At 40.3% G+C, this 20,350-nt stretch overlaps 5 protein-coding genes across 8 annotated transcripts; all 5 read left to right on the forward strand.

Moving 5' to 3' along the window:
* Window positions 1-343: 343 nt before the first annotated feature.
* On the forward strand, window positions 344-2,498 carry tmem107l (transmembrane protein 107 like). 2 transcript variants are annotated; one of them, XM_030103175.1, is made up of 5 exons: window positions 344-724; window positions 1,080-1,147; window positions 1,229-1,329; window positions 1,877-1,973; window positions 2,263-2,498. In XM_030103175.1, exons 1-5 carry the CDS (start codon window positions 638-640, stop codon window positions 2,330-2,332), a joined length of 423 nt encoding a protein of 140 aa, XP_029959035.1. In that variant the 5' UTR covers window positions 344-637; the 3' UTR covers window positions 2,333-2,498. The 2 variants fall into 2 exon arrangements, with proteins under 2 accessions (XP_029959035.1, XP_029959034.1); XM_030103174.1 differs by lacking the exon at window positions 1,877-1,973 and adding an exon at window positions 2,043-2,139 and having other exon boundaries at window positions 2,263-2,497.
* Window positions 2,499-3,592: 1,094 nt separating this feature from the next.
* On the forward strand, window positions 3,593-5,657 carry krtcap2 (keratinocyte associated protein 2). The gene is made up of 5 exons (XM_030103176.1): window positions 3,593-3,722; window positions 4,262-4,416; window positions 4,617-4,680; window positions 4,914-4,980; window positions 5,080-5,657. The coding sequence occupies exons 1-5, from the start codon at window positions 3,719-3,721 to the stop codon at window positions 5,198-5,200; spliced, it is 411 nt and encodes a 136-aa protein (XP_029959036.1). The 5' UTR covers window positions 3,593-3,718; the 3' UTR covers window positions 5,201-5,657.
* A 1,514-nt stretch (window positions 5,658-7,171) lies between these two features.
* s100a10b (S100 calcium binding protein A10b) lies at window positions 7,172-8,955 on the forward strand. Its single transcript, XM_030103181.1, has 3 exons — window positions 7,172-7,193; window positions 8,186-8,340; window positions 8,446-8,955. Exons 2-3 carry the CDS (start codon window positions 8,203-8,205, stop codon window positions 8,602-8,604), a joined length of 297 nt encoding a protein of 98 aa, XP_029959041.1. The 5' UTR covers window positions 7,172-7,193; window positions 8,186-8,202; the 3' UTR covers window positions 8,605-8,955.
* Window positions 8,956-13,577: 4,622 nt separating this feature from the next.
* LOC115397020 (protein S100-G-like) lies at window positions 13,578-14,671 on the forward strand. 2 transcript variants are annotated; one of them, XM_030103177.1, is made up of 3 exons: window positions 13,578-13,633; window positions 13,982-14,127; window positions 14,251-14,671. In XM_030103177.1, the coding sequence occupies exons 2-3, from the start codon at window positions 13,987-13,989 to the stop codon at window positions 14,446-14,448; spliced, it is 339 nt and encodes a 112-aa protein (XP_029959037.1). In that variant the 5' UTR covers window positions 13,578-13,633; window positions 13,982-13,986; the 3' UTR covers window positions 14,449-14,671. The 2 variants fall into 2 exon arrangements, with proteins under 2 accessions (XP_029959037.1, XP_029959038.1); XM_030103178.1 differs by having other exon boundaries at window positions 13,586-13,633; window positions 13,979-14,127.
* An 886-nt stretch (window positions 14,672-15,557) lies between these two features.
* LOC115397022 (protein S100-A1-like) lies at window positions 15,558-16,813 on the forward strand. Of its 2 annotated transcripts, none has more exons than XM_030103180.1 (3): window positions 15,558-15,797; window positions 16,142-16,293; window positions 16,420-16,813. In XM_030103180.1, exons 2-3 carry the CDS (start codon window positions 16,150-16,152, stop codon window positions 16,591-16,593), a joined length of 318 nt encoding a protein of 105 aa, XP_029959040.1. In that variant the 5' UTR covers window positions 15,558-15,797; window positions 16,142-16,149; the 3' UTR covers window positions 16,594-16,813. The 2 variants fall into 2 exon arrangements, with proteins under 2 accessions (XP_029959040.1, XP_029959039.1); XM_030103179.1 differs by having other exon boundaries at window positions 15,564-15,797; window positions 16,145-16,293.
* The last annotated feature ends 3,537 nt before the right edge of the window (window positions 16,814-20,350 follow it).

Below are 20,350 nucleotides of genomic sequence, written 5' to 3' on the forward strand. Positions count from 1 at the left end.
TATTTTAGCTTTCTATCTAATTTATTGCATCTTAATTCTTTCTGGCTCAAGGCTGTAAAGATTTTCCCTCTGGGATTCATAAAGTATTTTCTGTTCTAAATGACATGTTTGGAGCTCTAATCTTGACAAAGTAAACCCCAGAATTAAAGAAATCAACAACTAACAAAGCTAAGAAAAAAAAAGCCTAAACATTTACAAACGAATAATGAAAAACAACCGGACTTGCCATTTAATAAAAAATACACAGTAAACGGAAGAGGGATCATTTTTAACGTGACACCAGCAGAACCGAGCTCACCATTGTGTTTTGCCCGGCCGATAATAGTGAACGTACCGACAGAGTGGTTGTCGTGGTAACGTTTGCAGCGTTTAGCATTATGTTGCTATCCGATGCAGATGACTCACCAACTTTTAAGAGGTTTATTGAATGTTTACAAGCGTGGTTTTAACTCGAGCTGATTTAGTGATTCGTAAGAAAACATAATCTTAATTCAGTCGCGGGTATGTTCGCCTCGGATTATGTTAGCTCAGTTAGCCGTCTGTAGCTGAAGTAGCTCCATCGTTTTTATCAATCCGCTGCTTCCTGTGCGATATTTTCTCTGTTTCTGTTTTCACGCTTTGAATCAAAGGAAAGACCATGTCGGCTGTCAATAGTCTCGTCCCTGCGCGGTTTCTGACCATCATGGCTCACCTTGTCATCGTTATCACGATCTTCTGGTCGAGGGTAAGTGGTGAATCTCACCTGTCTCTTATAATAATGTCGAGATTTTTATCTGAATGAAATTTTTATCTGAGGTTTATAATGTATGGTGAAATATCAAAATACCCCAACGCTGCAATTAGCAATTAGCAATCATTATCATTGTCGAATCGATGCATACTTTTCCAAACTGATCGAATAATAACTGTAAAAGGCCCGAAAATAAAGGAAAAAATGATAAACCTCCTCTCAAAACCAGGAGTGGTACACAGCATGTCCAGATCAATGATTCTAGCTCTACAAGTGGTTATCTTTCAGGAAGATAAGAAAAGTAGTTTGTCATAAACTGTCACATTAATACACAATATTTGTCTCACAGGATAATAATATCAAGGCTTGCTTGCCTTTGGATTTCACTCAAGAGCAGTATGAAAATGAGGACAAAAAGTAAGTAACTGTTACTTTCATTTCAACTATGACCACATGAACACCCTCTGGTACACATCTTTTTTTTTTTGTTTTGTTTAGGTTGGTGGTGGCACTGGCAGTTACCCTCGGTCTGTTTGCCATCGAGCTGGCCGGATTCTTCTCAGGCGTGTCCATGTTCAACTGTAGCCAAGGACTTCTGTGTATCCTTTACAGCGCTCTCCATATATGAACGTGACTGTGTATAAGCACTTTGAAGGATGGACAAATAGATTGTGAAGTAGCAGTTTACTATTTGATTGCAAAGATGAGTTTGCACATTCCTCACATGTGTGCATGGGTTTCCTCCCACAATCCAAAATCATGCATGTGTGGTTAATTGGTGACCTTACATTGAAGGCGGGTGTGTGTGGTTGTCTCTGTTTGCCCTGTGATGGTCTGGTGACCTGTCCAGGTTCTATTATGCCCTCATCCATAGTTAGCTGAGACTGACTCCGCCACCCTCTACCAAGTGTTCCAGAAGATAGATGGATTAGCTGCAACAATTGTGTGGGAATCAGTGCTTTAATTTTCTCTCATCCTCAACAAAAACCAAGAAAAAAATGCAAAAGAAAAACTAATTTTAGAAGTTTGTGAATTTATGCTATGTGTAAAAGGGAAAAAGTTAGTGTTATTTAAAAGTATGTCTAGTCACCAGTTACAGTTCCATGACTACAAACTGCTCTGCCCTGACTTCTTCACCCACTAAAGCAACAGGAGCCCATGCCAGTGCCTCAGTAGCCCTACTTTTCTTTCTTTTTGAACAATGGGACTGTGACATCTACTGGTGGATCCTTGCCATTTGCAGGTTAGTCTATGTGTGACTACTACCAAACCTTTTTCCTGACTCGTTTTTTCCCTGACATGTTTCACCCAGCACTGGCTGTCCACTGCAGCGCGTCCGTGTCCTTGTCTTTCTTTGTGTTTGAGAAGTGGGAGTGCTGGAACTATTGGGTTATTTTTGCCATCTGCAGGTCGGTGTGCACAAGTATGATGAGGATGAGGATGTAAATAAATGCATATAAATGAAAGTGTGTCAGTAGTGTGTGTTAGTCCTCGGTGCTTTACACATGCCTGTGTGTGTGTCTCCTTTTTAGCGTGCTGCCTGCTTTTGTGGAGATTCTACTCTTCATCGCAGTTTTTGGACTGAAGAAGAAACCGTTATGAAACACCGGCCTGATGCAAAGTGCTACACATCAGTTTGAATTTCAATATTTGTTTGCATGTGTTTTGAATCGTCCATAGAGTTGTACAGAATGACTCAGAGTAATGTGTAATGGACATACAATGTTGATACACTGTTCTGAATTTTTTTTTTTTTTTTTGATACTTTTTTGTAAATTTTGAATGAAAGGAACACAGAATCATTGTATATATTTACAGGAACATTTTCTGTTGTTTTTATTAGCTTCCAATGCTGATTCAATACAAAACTCATTTTTCTAAGACTGTTTTTGTGTTTTATTTCTACCCCCTATTCACATTTTCTACACAATGTTCACTGACTGGTATACTGAAGTTTACTTGCATTGCATTGTTTAGCATTTTTTAATGCCTTTTTTTAAAATTATGATTGTCAAAAGTACAAATTGCATTTATTGTTTGCATTTATTGACAAAAGGAAGAGAAAACATATCTTAAGCTAGGGGTTGAGTTGAATACATTTAGTAAAATACACATTTATGATTTTTAAATCACTTTTGTTTATCTTAGTGTTTAACTGAGAGTATATAATGTTTGAACTTGTTATAAAAAGCAATAAAACAAGGCACCTTTCCACTTTTATATTAGAAATAAAATAATAAGTATTTTACTTGGTTGATTCCCTTTGAGAAGTTATATTTTTCCGCATTTACCCATGAAGCAGTGGGCAGCCACATTGCAACAAGATCTTGCTCAGGGACTTTACAGCACTGACCTGTCCATTGGAGAGTTCAAAACCCGCTCTCTCCCAATCCCAGAACCGCTTCTACGCCACCACACCCCCAAGTCAATGATGCAGCTGTCAAATGTAAGGTACACTATTCATTCAATGGGAGCAGCTTGTGGTTCTTGCTCAAGAACAGTTCTACTGGGGAATCAAACCTGGACCCTTCCAGCTGAACCACTCTCCCAAATTAGCCAAAGTCACTCATATAGTGAAGCAACCAAGACTAACGACCTGCATCAACATTAATATAAATAAAGCCACATCGTTTCTACCAAAAACAATTTTTACAGTCATGAATAATTATTTCACAGTTTCATTAATTACAAAAGCTTCAATTTACATCAACGTATTCCCTGCATGTCTTTTTATTTAAGTTTTAGGATGGATTTCATGGACGAGTTTCAAAATGAATTCGTTGAATCTCAGTTTTACATTTTTTTTTTCAATTTGATGATGAAAGATAACACGTAATCTCGTGTAGCCCCGCCCACCGGTCCCACCTGACATTTGGTCCGGGTTTACAGATTCTTGGTTCCTAGAGCCGGAGGCAGCTAGGAGGCTTCTTGGAGTTATTGTATATATCATTCATATCTATTTAAGAGGAATCCAATCCGTCCTAAATCATGGGTATGTGGTGCATCGTTAGTTTGATATCTTATATTCTCGCGTGGGAAACTGTTAGTTGTGTAGATATTTGAAGATGGCTGGTTGTAGCTGCAGCTAAGCTAGTTGGCTAACGTTTAGAAACTATTTAGTGCAGCTGAAGTGGATTAATTCAATAGATTGATTAACCAGTCAATTAGAACTTGGTTATTCTATTGCATTTCTTTTAAAAATAATTATATCAAAGGCCGTGTTATTGCAGTGAAGTCTTATTGGCGTTTTCTGTAGCTTGAAGGTAACAGATTCCAGTCGGAAGCTTTTCTCTGAGAACACTGACGTGGCTTTTCTCTGATCAGCTCCTCAGTTTAAATATATTTTAATAAAAAACATTACCTCGTAATGTATATTACACGAAGATGGATATATTCACAACATTATCCTGCTGAAGTGTTGATAATGCGTGTATTTGTGTGGCTCCCGATATTGTGACAGCCTCTCTAAACGTGTATAAATGGCTCCATTGCTCTGTCTCACATCCTGATCTGTGTCTTTGGCCTCTGTAGCAGTGAACACAGGCACGTCTCTCGTGCTGTCCAGTCTGCTGTCCGTGCTGGTGTTTGCCGGGATGCAGATGTTCAGTAAGCAGCTGGGATCTACGGAGTGGCTCACCATCCTGGGAGGTTTCCTGGGCTCCGTCCTCTTCATCTGCTCTCTCACTGTATCCTCATGATATCATGGAAAGAATCAAACATAAAGCCATCTTTATGAATTACAAGGCATGTTTGGTAATGGAACTTAAATTCATGTCCAAATTGTTCATTACCTGACCTCACATGATTGTTTTTTTTAGCAGCTTTTTATGTGCATATAAATGTATCCATACCACCAAGATGTGTTTCACTTTAACGTTACTTTCAGGCATTTAATAATCTGGAAAACCTTGTTTTTGGGAAGGGATTCCAAGCTAAGATCTTCCCAGAGAGTGAGTAATTATTTCTCTCAAGTCTGTTTTCTTGAATTAAGTGCTTACATCATAATTAGTATATATAACTTTTTGTGTCTTATATTGAAGTTCGTCTCTTTTTCTTCACCTGTCAGACTTCTTAATGTTGTCTAATTATTGAATTGCAATGTTGTTAACAGCTATGAGCTATCCCATTTCATATATTATTCAGGTCAGACTCCTCACTTATATTTCTAATTGTTATTTTTCAGTCCTGCTGTGCCTGTGCTTGTCATTGTTTGCATCTGGCCTGGTACACCGTGTCTGCGTCACCACATGGTGAGTTTGTCCTTTCCAGACCACCAACATCGACTTAGATTTGTTTGGAAAAAAAAAAAAAACAACCCTTAAATATGTTTTTCATTTCTTTTTGACTAGCCTGATCTTCTCCCTCTTCGCACTGTACTACATCAACAAAGTGTCTGCTGCCCTCTACCAAGCAGCAGTCCCTGCAGTCACACCGGCCAAAGCAGCCAGCAAGGGCAAAAAGAAGAACTGACGAGTCTGCTGAGTCCCACCTACATCCTACAAACCAGTCAATATTACTCATGTGCGGATAGCCTTTGCAGTATACTATATTGTTTTTGTACCAAAAAATTCTTATACCCACAATCCAAGTTTTTTTTTTTTTTTTTTTTTTTTTTTTTTCTTTTTAAATACAACTTAAACATCTTGGGAATATTTCTCTATAAGGCGAGGATAGGCTGATTAAAGTGTTTTGTGTTTTATTTTATTTTATTATTTTTTTTAGTTTTTACAATGATATTGGATGGTTGAGTGATTAAAGCATCCAGATTGATTTAAGGCCTTATAGCAAACAGCACTCGACATTCCATTCTGACTGCTTTTCAGCACTCTTTTCAGCGCTCTTTTCATTCAAACGGATTATTATCACACAATAATCATGTCATTTGTTCATCGGCACATGAGGTTGGATTTCTTATGTTCTTTCAATCCTTTTTTAATTACATTTTTTGAAAGATTTTGACTCTTGTGATGTTTTTCCTCATGTTTCATCCTAGTTACTTGCTAGAAATGTCGGATCTTGACTTTGAATAAGAATAATCAATTCTTCCATTTCACTTTATGTAATTCGTCGTCACAGAGGACTGGAGAAACTTCACATTTCAGCAGTACGGCACTGTGTGAACAGAGAGGGAAACACTCACATTCACACTTACCAATAATGTAGAAACACCAATTGATTTCAAAGATGTCTTTTTTTTTCTCTGTTGGAGGAGATAATCCTGACATGCACAGGGAGAGCATGCAAACTCCAGACCAATTTACATAAAACCAGAACTAGGATCCTCTTGCTTTAAAGTGAGAGCACTAACCAGTGCACCGCTCTGCAGGATTTTTGTTATTTGTGTTGAATCTGCTCAGTTTTTCAGCCTATAAAACCTAATTTTACTGTGAAAATGTGCTTGAACTTGTGGAGGTGACAACAGTTCCCAGCAGGAGTGATTACCTGCCAGACTTTATATAAACACCTGCATGTCCAACAATTCATTTTGGAAAAAAACTTTGAAAATGCCTCTACTGACCCCTTTGCCAGAGAGGTACAGCAGAGGCGTATTAGAGACAGAAGCCTGTGAATCCAGTGTCACATTTTCCACCTGCAACAAGTTAAAAGTTTAGAAAATGTGCATCAGATGTGAGGAAGTGAAACCCTAAGAGCTGCTCGGTGTGAAGAAGATGGCAGTGTGGCCTTTGCCGTTCTCTAATGGACGTTTCAGAGCGAGACGGTGATTAGACATGTTTACAGTCTGGTGGGATTCAGCTCAAATTTGTTATTGATTTTCATGGATTTTGTCAGTGACGGTTTTTTTCAGTGTTCACTTTCATCATTACAACAGAAAGTACTTTTTTTTTTAAAAGACTTAAAACCTGTAGTATCCCTCAGTACAAAACTGAATATCGTGATCAGTGCTGCTGTTTTTATCACAACACGTTCTCAAATGATCAAAGACCGTATATGTGGTGATCAGTGGTTACAGTCTGGGTGTCTGTCAAACATACTGTCATGGTGAATACGGACATTTTTAACTGAATTTAGCTCAAAATTCACGGAACAAATGAAGCTAAAGGGAAACAGCTTCCTTCAACATCTAATTACCTTTTTACATTGGCAGTTCAGTGCCTCATACTGATCAAATGCAGTATTGAGAGGCATATTTCATTATTTCACTGTAATCCTCTTTCCTAAAAATTGTTTACCTTCCTCTATGTATGAAACGTCTAGACCAAAAAAACAACTTTTAAAACAATTTTAAAAGTGTGTGTGTGTGTTATGATTTAGTGTAGATTTTGGGCAGGATGGTGGTCTCTCTGCCTCAAGTCCCTCCTTTAGTCCCTCCTCTGCTCCCTCCTCTGGTCCCTCCTCTCTTCCATCATCTTGGGCGTAGCCTGAATGACTATAAGTGCGTGGGTAAACTTCTGAACGGCCCCACTCTCCTCTCTGGCAGCATTTCCTCCTCCTGTGCGATCCGGTAAGACTTTAACCGTTACTTTCCAGCAGTGTTGACTGCTTCATGCTTGTTTTGTGTCTGTTGTCGGGGCCGTTAGGCAGCTTGGGCGTGCTTCTCTTACTTTTCATGAAGTTTCCTTGAAACTTGAGAATCTGTCTGAGGGGGCGAGCTGAGGCGTCGTCTGCACAGTTTGAACTTTTCCCTTCCTCGTCAAGCCACAGCTCGCACTCTCTTTGTCACGCTTCCGTTACATTGTGTCACTCTTTTTTCCTCTAAAATGTTTCCCTGCCTTCTTGTTCTGAAACTGACCCCAGGAGGGTTTTAAGGGAGGAAAAGCAGAAGTAGAGTGGGAGCCATGAGATAAGGGCTTCAGTTCATGAGCCAGAAAGTGATGTCAGTCCAAAGAATTTGGAGCGAGTGCCAGTAAAACCCACACCCACATCCTCACTGTGCTCCCATGTTTGCTTTGGATGAACTGCTGCAACCTTCACTGCAACAAGAGTTTGTGGCAACGCCAAAGTGCCTTGGAAACGTGTGGAGTTGTTGAGCCTCTGATCTTGGCAGAATATCTTCAGTTTAGATCTTTCTGTGTGAGATGAAGGTCTCATCACTTCAAATATCCTTTAATTTTATAGCTGTAGTTGTTACATAGTCCTGTCGGTACTATAAGATCCTCTAAAATGTTGAGTAGCGAAAAAAAGACAGGTTAAAGCAAGTATGAGAGGAAAGAATCGGACTGAGACAGAGAACAACAAACAAGATGACAGATGGCAAAGTAATCCACACACCGATATAGGTACAAAACAGAGATTAGAGGGTTTCATTTTGACAGAAACAAGAACAGGAGACGAGCGAGCACAGGAGAGGTGACACTTGGTTCAACACACTGAAAACATTTCCTGAATTGTGAAGGAAAGTTTTTGGTCTGATCTTGAATGTGGAGTCAACCTCTTGAACTGAAACTGGAAGCTCGTTCCACTTTCAATCTTGTGTTTCTTTTTTCTTCTTCTCAGCTCTTGTTTCTGCAGCCATGACTCTGTTGGAGAAATCGATGGAGAACATGATCGAAGTCTTCCACAGCTACGCAGAGAAAGACGGAGACGGAAAGACCTTAAGCAAGAAAGACCTGAAAAAACTGCTCGAGGCAGAGTTACCTGGATTTCTGAAGGTAAAAACGATCTTTAGGCTTCTTCCAATATTGATTTCTTTCATATATATAACTCACTGCGGTTGATTTCATGTCACCAACTGACCTTTATCGCCTCCATTTCAGGCCCAGCAGAGCACCAACATAGTGGAAAGTATCATGAAGGATCTTGACCAAAACAAGGACGATAAACTGGATTTTGAAGAGTTTGTACCCCTAATTGCCGGCCTTTCGATGGCCTGTGAAAAGTGTTACGTCCGGAGTCAAAAAAAGAGCAAGAAATGAGCCGGCGGACGAGACAGCAGCCATGTTGATTTATACTGAAAATAACTTTTCTCGCACATGTCTGTGCCTGAAGTAAAAACAGCCTCTGACAAAATGTCACAGTGTTCGTCTGATTACTCTTTTACTGACTGTTACATTCAACACTTTATTTTAGAGTCTTGAAGAATCTTTTTTTTTTTTTTTTAACGCCTTAAACTCTGTCTTGAACACATGGAAGAGGTTTAATTGAGAAGAGGTTTTGCCAGAGCACAAAAAAATTCCTTCGACAGGTTCACATCTGACATGCATCATTTCACCCTGAAATCCTCCTTCAATGTTTTGCTGAGAAAAAATAAAGATAACTGGACTCAGGAATGTGTTGGTGTGAGATGTGAACTGAGGTGCAGCTCACATCGCTGACAGGAGTCTGGAGATCAAGGGGCCGGGCCGAGTGGGCTAAACCCTGAAGTGAGACTGTGGGTGTGTGTGTGTGTGTGTGTGTGTGTGTGTGTGTGTGTGTGTGTGTGTGTGTGTGTGTGTGTGTGTGTGTGTGTGTGTGTGTGTGTGTGTTTTAAGAGATGCCAAGCCTCCTGTTTCCTGATGTTTCACATTCCTGTTATCCAAGGATTCAGACCTCGCCGTCTGTTTCCAGGGGATAAACTGCACATCCATCCATCACTAGGTGGGAGAATGCAGCCGAAAAGAGGTGGAAAAAATGTTGAAAGTACAGCCAAAACACATGAAGCGCCGCAGAACATGAGGTGGTCGACCAGCGATTCATCAAGAGGAGAACTGGCAACGAGCCAACATAAACAGTAGGGAGTGAAGTTTGCAGAGAACAGTTTGTTTTTTTTCACTTTCTGCGTCATTTGCCTCATTTAAGAGAATGTTTCCATCAAAAAGACGAAACTCAAACCTTTACACTTGGTTTTCTACCAGCATCTTCAACTGTGCATGTGAGTGACCTGCGGCCCTGAACAGTACAGAAGATGGATGGGTGAATATTGATCGGACCAATCGACTGCCTCACTTGCCATTGCAGGAAGGTCATGTGTAGATGATGTTATGCTGAACCTGAAGCTGCTGAATCAAGCTCAGTCAATGCGCGTTGCGCAATACACTGCTTCACCTGTTCCAACACGTCACATGCTGGTTGCAGATCATGACTCCATCAACAACAAAGGGTAGTGAACACCTCGGTCACTCTGTTAAGGCCGTGTTCTCTTATGAGACTTTGCAGTTTGAGTAAAGCCCATTTTTGAGCTTCACTGCTTAGATTTGAACTTTATTTACTTTATTTCCATTAGTTCTCCCAACCCGACCTGTGAAATTACACTGAACTCTCTCTGAATGAGTGGTAGAGCGGTTCACTACTCAGCACTGTCATGTTGCAGCAAGAAGACCTTGGATCCAATCCGTGCATGGGTGGAGTCTCCATGTTCTTCCTGTGCATGTGTGAGTTTTACTCTGCGTACTCTCACAGCACAGAGACGTGCGGTGGGTGTAGTGGCGGCCCTGCCCCTCGGTTTTTACCCTTTTATGGGCTGTTGACTTGTCCAGGGTGCGCCCTGCTTTCCTGCATACTCAGCTGGTTTTGTAATAACTTTGGGTTTTTTTTGGAGAGCATGCATGAATTTTATCTTTGGAAACGCATCGAGTTGTGTGGTCATCTGACCGCCAGGTGGCGCTGCTGCATTTCAAGAGCATTGAACTGGGCCCTGCAGCTGCAGCGGAAACAGATCCTGCTTCGAAATGTCAACTTTTACCTTCAGCGCCAAGAAAACATCCATCCACATGTATTCACGACTGAGTTGTGATCTACAATGCTGCTGTTGTCCATTAGGCAAGTTTTGAAAATAAAGACAAATTTGGATTATCACAAAAGAAAAAAACAGTTTAATATGTCTTCATTAGACATGTATGAGAAACACATAAACAGCTTTTGTAGGTGTAACCACACTGATGTGAAATAAATTTGGACTTTGATATAGAGCTCGCATCGTATTGAAATTCAGCCACTAGATGTCCTGCTTTTCCAGAAAACGACCTGTACAGACTGTTGGTTTAAAGAGCATTAAAATGCCTTTAATTCTTTTACTGGATCAAAGAAAACACCAATTTGGAACAGCATTTGGCCGCTGAGAAAATATCACGGGCGCGCGCGCGTATTTGTGTGTGTGTGTGTGTGTGTGTGTGTGTGTGTGTGTGTGTGTGTGTGTGTGTGTGTGTGTGTGTGTGTGTGTGTGTGTGTGTGTGTGTGTGTGTTCTTGTATTTCTATCCTTGTCGGGGCCAAATGTCCCCACAAGGATAGCAAAACGTGGAACGACGTGCCTTGTGGGGACCTTTTTCCGGTCCTAAGTAGGAGAAACAGTGTTTTCTTGACCATGTTGTTGTTACTGAAAAAAGTAAAAGTGCAAAAACATTTCTTTAGGGTTAGGCTTTGTTGTGGTGTGGGTTAGGGTTAGGGTAAGGGTCAGGGTTAGGGGCTACACATGAATGGGAGTCAATGGACGGTCCCCACAAGGATAGAAATACAAGACTGAGCGTGTGTGTGTGTGTGTGTGTGTGTGTGTGTGTGTGTGTGTGTGAAAGAGTAGATGCAAGGGGTGATTTAGCTCAATTAGCATTAATCAAAGTACAAAAGTAGCATAACCCTGAAATGTGCTCAAAGGATTTATCTAAATTATAGTGGCGAGTTAGAAGAAAAAACGTGCCGACACTATAATTATTGTTTTGTAAAACTTTACGATTAAGCAATGAGTAGTAAAAAGAATTATTAGTTATTCTAATAACATACGCTGATTTAGAAGTGATAGTTCGCCAGACACAACAGGCTGATATAATCGTCTTGCTGAAAGAGACGATATAAAGCTGTACATCTAAATAATCGTTTCACCTCACTAATCATCAACCTGTCCTTTTGACATTCCCATATTCTTTGTGTTTGTTTTCCCAAATTGGATTTTAGAAGACTAACATTTCCAGAAGAACAAAAGCAAAAAAAAATTAACAGAAAATAAATCCTCAAGTCAAGTAGATACCTGAAAAGTCTTCACAAGTAACTAACGAGCTCAGTCTTTGTCCACTTCTCTAAAGCACTAAAGATTATTTTTAGCTGTGCAGTGTTCAGATGTTGACATTATATCAAATAAAATGTTCTTCTGTATCCAGAGCTATAGATCCAATTGACCTTTACAAAGAGATTTTTTTTTTAGAAGAAGAAATATAAAAATCCCATGTGAGATTTAAAGGTTATATTTATTCCAGAGTTGTGTCTCAGTTAGTTGGCTGCTCAGAGCCCTGCTACTGGTGAAGATAGATGTTTCTCAGCCCCAAAACAACTGACACTAATGTTCATGATGTGGCTCTTAATTTATGCATTGGATTTCTCAGAGTGATTTCTCTCGGTCTTTCCAAGATTATTTCTGATCTTTTCAGTTCGACCCAACAACAAACTTCCCAGTTTCATCTGCAACATGGCGGCTGAGGCGCCTTTTCTCTCGCTAACACTCAGAAGTTTCATTTCCTTTCAATCAGCTCGAGGCCTGTTTTACAGCTTCCTCCTATTCATGACATGAAAATGTATATTAGATGTTTGACACATTTGCATAATTTTCTTTAATAAATAGTGAATAATTCATCTGGAACAATAATTTCAGATTGAATGAAAATAATGACACCATGCAAATAATTCCTGAATCAATAATTTATTTAAAATTTACTTTTGTTATAGGTTGGTCAGAAAAAAAAAGGGACATGAGTTCAAACCTACCTGTATGCAGACTTACCATTGAAGAAGAACTGGACATCCCCAGCAGTGAGACTGTAATGCATATCCCGGTCAGCACCGTGTGGAAAGATGAACTTTTTCGTGTCATTAACACCACATGATACTTGGTCTCATTTTTCTTTCCCTCCCCTGCAAGGCTATCCGATAGTGTTCAATAAGTGAAAGTAATACAGGCCAGGTGAAGGGAGTGAATTGACCTGTAATGGGGGCTTGGCAGGGGGCGAGCGAGAGAAAGGAGCAGGTGCCTTGGAACAGAGGAGTGGAAAGTGGAGAATTAGACAGCTATAGAACGGCAGCATGAACCGAAGTAAACGTGCATCCTGCTCAGATATACTTCTGAGATGCTCACACTGATATAAACTGCACAGAAAAAGAGAGGAATTTTGTGCTCGACTGATTATGTCTTGGCTGTAGCAGTGTTTGTTGAGAGTGCGACTTGCTCCACTGCCAGTGTGTCTCGCTTCTTCAGACTTCAAGCAAATCTACCAGACGAGAGCACACAGGAATCAGCAGCGAGAGGCGACCTGGCTGGTGATTCATCGAAAGAACCCACATCCTCAGCTCTGCAGCTCAGCCGTCCTCACAAATGTGCTTTAATAATCAGTATCACACCCACCGCAGAAGAAACACTTTTTCTTTTGTGTGTGTGTGTGTGTGTGTGTGTGTGTGTGTGTGTGTGTGTGTGTGTGTGTGTGTGTTTTTGTGTGTGTAGTTTATTTTGAGCACCATATCTCAATTTTTAACTGTTGCTGATTGGGTTTTTTTTCCCCCTTTCCAGGAAAGTTAAAAGTGAAATTCTTACTGTTTTCTCTCTGATATGGTGGCATTTAGAAAACTGTCTTATCCTGGCACTATAAACTATGTATGGGCAACACACAAACCCTCCTTTGTCCTATTTATGGGCATCAGATTGTAAAAAAAGAAGTAGAAGTGTTAAATCACATTTTGCCAACAAGTAGAGTAGATTTCATCTGAATGGCCCTGATAATGAACAGCGTTCTCCTCTCCTGCTCAAGACTGTTTACAACAGTCTGAATCTGATGGGACAGACTGACAGAGTGGACACTCTGCACCAATCACTGCCTCTGTCCGTGTGTGTGTGTGTGTGTGTGTGTGTGTGTGTGTGTGTGTGTGTGTGTGTGTGTCTGCCTCCACACCCTTTAAGAAGGGGTGTGGAGTTTTCCCATTCATTCTGACAGTCTCTCCTGGGACGGCGCTGGTGACACACAGACGAGATCTCTCCTCACCCAAATTCTACGGTGAGTACTGACGGGAAGAAAGATGCAAGAAGAGCAGATCTAGCAGCATTTATTACTCTAATACAGGATAGCCCAGATGATGTGATGTAAGAGATGAATTTAGGGGGGAACAGAGGACATTGCAACTGTTTTTATGGGATTTACTTTAACTTTAGTGACAAATGCCACTGAGAGCTGGATGGGAACTCATGTTTTCACAGTGAACAGATGTGTCTGTCAGACTTATTAGGTTCAGGACTTCAAGAAATATTCATCTGAACAATTGCAAGACCCTTACTATGGTGTTGGTAATCTTCATGTTCATATTAATCCTGCTTCTTTTCAATAACGGCTTCATTTGTCCAGCAGTTGCGATGGCGCGCTTGGATCAGGTCATTACGAATGTGGTGGATATTTTCCTGGAATATGCTGATGACGGAGGCAAGAAACACCGGTTAAACAAAGACGAGCTTATTCGTGTGTTGGAGACAGAAATACAGAGTCCTGAGCTAAAAGTAAGCAACTTCAATTTGCTTGACTTACAACTGAAACACACGAACTAAAGCTATGGATAAACTCAGAAATCATCATCTTGCAACTTTCTAGGTGTTATTGAACCCCATGAATGTTTTCTCCAGGGTGCAATTAATGCAGATGACATCGAGGAAGCCATGAAGCTGATGGATAAAAACCAGGACGGTGAGGTGACCTTCCACGAGTTTTGTCGCTGCATATCAAACCTGGCCAAAAGCTACTACAACAAAAAGACGGGAAGAGGTGACAAGAAAGGCAAGAACAAAGAGCAGGAGGCTGAACCAGAGACGACAAACCCCTGAAACCTGTGTAGTACCTGAAATTCATCCTCTATAACATTTATACATGGATATGTTCTATGTGACACTGACTTTGTAAAATTAAAACTGCATCTCGTTTCTTCCTGTTTGCACATCAACCAAGTTTAAAACATGCATGAAGAAAAGTCACATCCATTATTTCTGTCTTATTGTAAACCTTCTTTTATTCTGTTCAGGTTGACAATAAAAGTTTCTGTTTCTGCGCCTCCTTGTGTGATGATGACGACCACCGCATGTGCAGTGGGACAGGTTTCCAGCGTCACGGGAGGAACGCTCAACACATGAGCAGATTTAAGAACACATAATGCAGCTAAATGAAGGATGCTGTCAGCGAACACATTGAACAAGTTAAACCACTTATTTGCTCGAGTGCATGTTACTTAAGCAAGGAATTTGACTCCACACCTTCTTTTCACCTCTCTCACACACATGTGCATGCACACACATGTGCACTCACAATGCAAGCTGGGAAAAAGAAAAATTGTACCTGTCCAACAAGTAATACCATCAGAGGGAGGAGTGAAAACTGTCATGCAAATAATGCCTCATTATTAACCCTTATGATCATCAACATGTAAAAACCTACTTATTTTTTTCCAGAGAAGATAAAAGAAAAGTTTCAATTTCACACAGAAACAGATATTAACTGCAATTAGTACCTAATTATTCTATTATTAAATGCATTTCAAATAGAAAAGCATACTTCATTTTAACATCGATTTTGTAATTAAAAGAAAGAAAAATTAGTAAAATAATCTTTCCATGCATTTCTGGTAGAAGTGTTAAATCATATTTTGCCAAAAAGTAGTGAATTTTTGATCTGCTAGGCTCTGATAATGAACAGGATTTCCTTCTCTGCTCAAGACTCTTAGCAGCAGTCTGAGTGTGATGGCACAGACCTGCAGTGTGGGCACTCTGCACACATCCTGTGGTGAAACACTCTCTTTATAGCTTGTGACAAACTTTTTCCACACAGCTACACTGCACTGCTTCTTAATGAAAAAAAAAAAGTTTCCTTCCTGAGAGTATCTACACCAACAGAACAGTACACACACACAGACTCACAGACAGACTCACAGAAGTTTGTGAAAACGAGAATGCCAAACCCAAATGTGAAGAGGAGGCTTCACCAAAATTGTTATCACTGCGAGTCAGGACTCGGAAAGCTGTTGCATAAATCACTGCCTCTGTGAATGTGTGTGTGTGTGTGTGTGTGTCTGCCTCCACACCCTTTAAGAAGGGGTGTGGAGTTTTCCAATTCATTCTGACAGTCTCTCCTGGGACGGCGCTGGTGACACACAGACGAGATCTCTCCTCACCCAAATTCTACGGTGAGTACTGATGGGAAGAAAGATGCAAAAAGAGCAGATCTAGCAGCATTTGTTACTCTAATACAGGATAGCCCAGATGATGTGATAGAAAAGATGGACTGAGGCTGAAACATACGACATTGCAACTGTTTTTATGGGATTTACTTCAAGTTTAGTGACAAATGCCCTTTAAAGCTGGATGGGAACTGATGTTTTCACAGTGAACCGGTGTGTCTTTCTCACTTATTAGACTCATGAACTTAAGAAATATTCATCTTGACAACTGCAAGGACCTTACTATGGTGTTGGTAATCTTCATGTTCATGTAATCCTGCATCTTTTCAATAACCGCTTCATTTGTCCAGCAGTTGCGATGGCGGGTTTGGATGAGGTCATTACGAATCTGGTGGGTGTTTTCCTGAAATATGCTGGTGATGACGGAGGCAAGAAACCCAAGATAAAACAAGATGATGTTAAAGGCATGTTGGAGCAAGAAATACTGAGTCCCGAGTTAAAAGTAAGCAACTTGACATATTTCATTTGCTTGACTTACAATTGAAACACACTAATAAAGTCACATGTCATCATTTTGTAGTTTTGCAATTTTCTTGGTGTTATTGAACCCCATGAATGTTTTCTTTAGGCTGTAATTGATGCAGATGAGATCGAGGAAGCCACGAAGGTGATGGACAAAAACGATGACGGTGAGGTGAACTTCCACGAGTATTGTCGCTGCGTCACGAAACTTGCCAAAACCTACTACATCAACAAGACAGGAAGAGGTGACAAGAAAGGCAAGAAGAAAGAGCAGAAGTGAACCAGAGACGACAAACCCTTAACGCCTATGCAGAACCTGAAATTTATCTTCTATAAGATTTATACATGGATATGTTATTTGTGACACTGATGCATCTTATTTCATCCTGTTTGCACATTTAAAACATGCATGATGAAAAGTCACATCCATTATCTTTGTCTTATTGTAAGCCTCCTTTTATTCTGTTCAGGATGACAATAAAAGTTTCAGTTTCTGCGCCTCCTTGTGTGATGATGACGACCACCGCATGTGCAGTGGGACAGGTTTCCAGTGTCACAGGAGGAACGCTCAACACATGACCAGATTTAAGAACACATAATGCAGCTAAATGAAGGATGCTGTCAGCGAACACACAGAACAAGTACAGCGGCTTATTTGGACAAGTGCTTGAGACATAAGAAAGGAATTTGACTCCACACCTTCTTTTTACATCTCTCGCACACACATGCATGCACACGCCCTGCATCCAGGGTACCCTTTAGGGCACTCATTAATATACTCTGGGTCGTATTGAGGTAAATTGTTTGTTTTATCACTTTCGTGACTTTGATAATGAGTCCCGATTAAAATCATACATACATTTCTCACAATATTTAAAGGGATACGTCAACAAAATGTTGAAGTATCCCTTTAATTGCAAACTTAAATAAATTGACATTTGTCTGTTGTACTTGTTCTTTTGTTGCAAATGAAAAACAAAGTTTATTCAAACAGGCAAAACACAAGAGTGTCTGAGTGTCAAGCATTAGGATTTTCACTCACACTGAAGTTTCATGTTCCTCAGTGTAATGCAGTTGTGTGTTCTGTGACTACTATTAAACTTATGTTCATTTAAAAAGAATATGAAGGAATGAGGACATTATCAAATTGCCTGATACAAGATTAGAGACCATCCCCATCAAAGAGATTAACAATAGCAGAGCCCGCACTGAGCTGTTCCAAAGATCAGAGCCAGTAGACACCAGATGATCTGCAAGACGTTTGGAACAACCTCACCGCTGAGTTTCTTCAAAACTGTCTGCAAATATTCAGAGAAACGAAAAATATTGCTCAGTCCACTTACTGTTAATCAGTAAATTAAGATTTTTTTTGGGATCACAGAGTTACCTGAGAAATAGTGGTGACCAACGAAGAATGCCGGCTCACAACAGAGGACACACCCTGGACCTGGTTATATCCTACGGCCTTTCCATCAGTGTGTCCTCTGTCTTTGACCTGGCTGTGTCTGATCACTACTGTGTGTTTTTTAACATCAGCACTTTTAACCAGCAGGAGGCCCCAGTGAGAAAGGTGAGGAGACGCTACCTTACTTCTGAAGAGGCTGCAGATTCTATAGAGATTTTACAGAGCACTCCTGCTGTGGTTTTCCCTGCACCTTGTGATTTTATCGTTGATGATTTTAACAGTAAACTGAAGTCCAGCCTGGACTCAGTAGCTCCACTTTTTACCTAAACATTAAAGAGGAAACTCATTCCTCCTTGGGGAAAAAAATGACACAATCAGAACATTAAAAAGAAACTGCAGGAGTGCTGAAAGGAGATGGAGGAAATCTAAATGAACTGTTCATTATGAGATCTTACAGCAACAACTCAAAATTTATAACAACTCAGTCAAACAGGCACCAACTTCCCATTTCTCCAAACTTATTTAAGACCATAAAGACAACCCTCGGTTCCTCTTTTTCACCTCCACTCTCATATTTTAACAGGCACTAATTTTAATAAAGCTTTTAAGGTGCTGACAGACATTCTCTGTGAGAACTATGCAGACTACTTCAGAACTAAAATCATGGACAGGGGCATCAGGTTGAGTCTTTTACCCCAAAAAGTTTTATCAGTGGACATGGCTGAACCGTTGTCCATGCCTGAGGAAACACTGGAGAGTTTTGACCTGGTTGATGAAGGACTCTTGGTCGAGTTTTCTCCCAAGTTAAACCAACAACCTGCCTTTTAGATCTCATGGCCACACCGCTTTTGACATCTTTTTTATGGATTCTTTGAGGAACTGTTTTGAAATATGAATACCTCTCTTCAGATGGGTGTCTTCCCCACTGCCTTTAAAATGGCAGCAGTGAACCCCGTTCTGAAGAACAACTACAGACCTGTATCCAACTTACGGTTTTTAGGTAAAGTTTTATAAAGACTAGTTTTCAACCAAGTCAATTACTTTTTAATCACAAATAACATTTTTCAAGGACATCAGTCTGGTTTTAGGGAGCGCCACAGTACAGAGATGGGTTTTTTTTTAAGATTTTAAATGATATCAGGTAGAATTTGGATATGTAAAAGCTCACAGTGTTAGTTCTACTGGACCTGAGTGATGCTCTTGATACAGAGTAGACCACCACATTTTAATAAATAGACTGACACCTGGTGGGCCTCTCTGGTACTGTTCTTGACTGGTTCAGTTCTTATCTCACAGATTGATGGTTTTATGTAAGTATGGATACATGTTCCTCAGGAACCCATGAAATTAGGTGTGAGATTCCCCAAGGTTCAATTTTAGGTCCCATACTTTTTAAACTTTACATGCTTCCTCATGGGGACGTCATCAGGAGACACGGCATCAGTTTCCATAGCTACGCTGATGATACTCAGCTGTACATCAGTTTCCATAGCTACGCTGATGATACTCAGCTGTACATCGGTTTCCATAGTTACGCTGATGATACACAGCTGTACATCGCCATGACTCAGGGCCAATAGAAACCCTTTTTAACTGTGTCACAGGTATCATGTCAGTGGCAGTGAATTTCCTACAGCTCAACCAGGACAAAACTGAGGTTTTAGTTGTCAGTCCTGAAGGCCAGAGAGAGAAACTTTTACCCAAACTACAAGATTTTAAACCAACACAATCGGTTATAAACCTGGGCGTGATTTTTGACTGAGCAGAATTTTATCACATTAAAAACATAACTAGGATTGGATTTTATCATCCTAAGAATATAGCCAGAGTCCAAACGTTTCTCTCTCAGGCCAGTACAGAGGTGTTAATGCATGCTTTTATTCCTTGTCAGTTAGATTACTGTAATGCCTTGCACTCTGGTCATCCCAAAATGAATATTTCAAACCTCCAAATATTACCAAATTCAGCCGCACACGTGCTGACGAGGACCAGGCGGCGGGCCCACATTACACCAGTTTTAAAGTCACTGCATTGGCTCCCTGTCCGCTTAAGGATTGACTTTAAGGTTCTCTCGTTAGTTTTTAAATGTCTTAACCGCCTTACACCTTCTTATTGAGCTGATCTGTTTTTACCATATCAACCCCCACGGGCCCTGAGGTCCTCTGGCAGCATGAATGAAACAAAATGGGAGTGTGTGTGTGTGTGTGTGTGTGTGCGTGCCCACAACCTTGCGTGAAGGTGCATCTTTGTTTTTATACTGACTTTACTGTTTAGCACTTTATGTTGTTGTTGTTGTTTTTTTTTACATAAATATGAAAAGTGGTTTACAAATAAAGATTGATTGAAGGCTGGTTGCAATAAGAGAGGAGATGCTGAGGTCCAACAAAATACGCTGCATCATACATATATGTGTGAATGTGTGTGTGAATGGGTGAATGTGATCGGCAATGTCAAGCGCTTTGGGCTTTGCTCCAGCAGTGTGAAAAGCGCTATATAAGTGTATTCCATTTACCATTTACCGTTTACATCCCATATTATGAATATATATATTGTGAATTGTTAGTATTGTTCAAGTCAGAGTCAGTTTAGAAAATTGTCTTGAGGTATGAACAAGGAAATGAAAACCTTGACA

The sequence above is a fragment of the Salarias fasciatus genome, chromosome 11, assembly GCF_902148845.1.
Source record: "Salarias fasciatus chromosome 11, fSalaFa1.1, whole genome shotgun sequence".
NCBI classification, from domain to species: Eukaryota; Metazoa; Chordata; class Actinopteri; order Blenniiformes; family Blenniidae; genus Salarias; species Salarias fasciatus.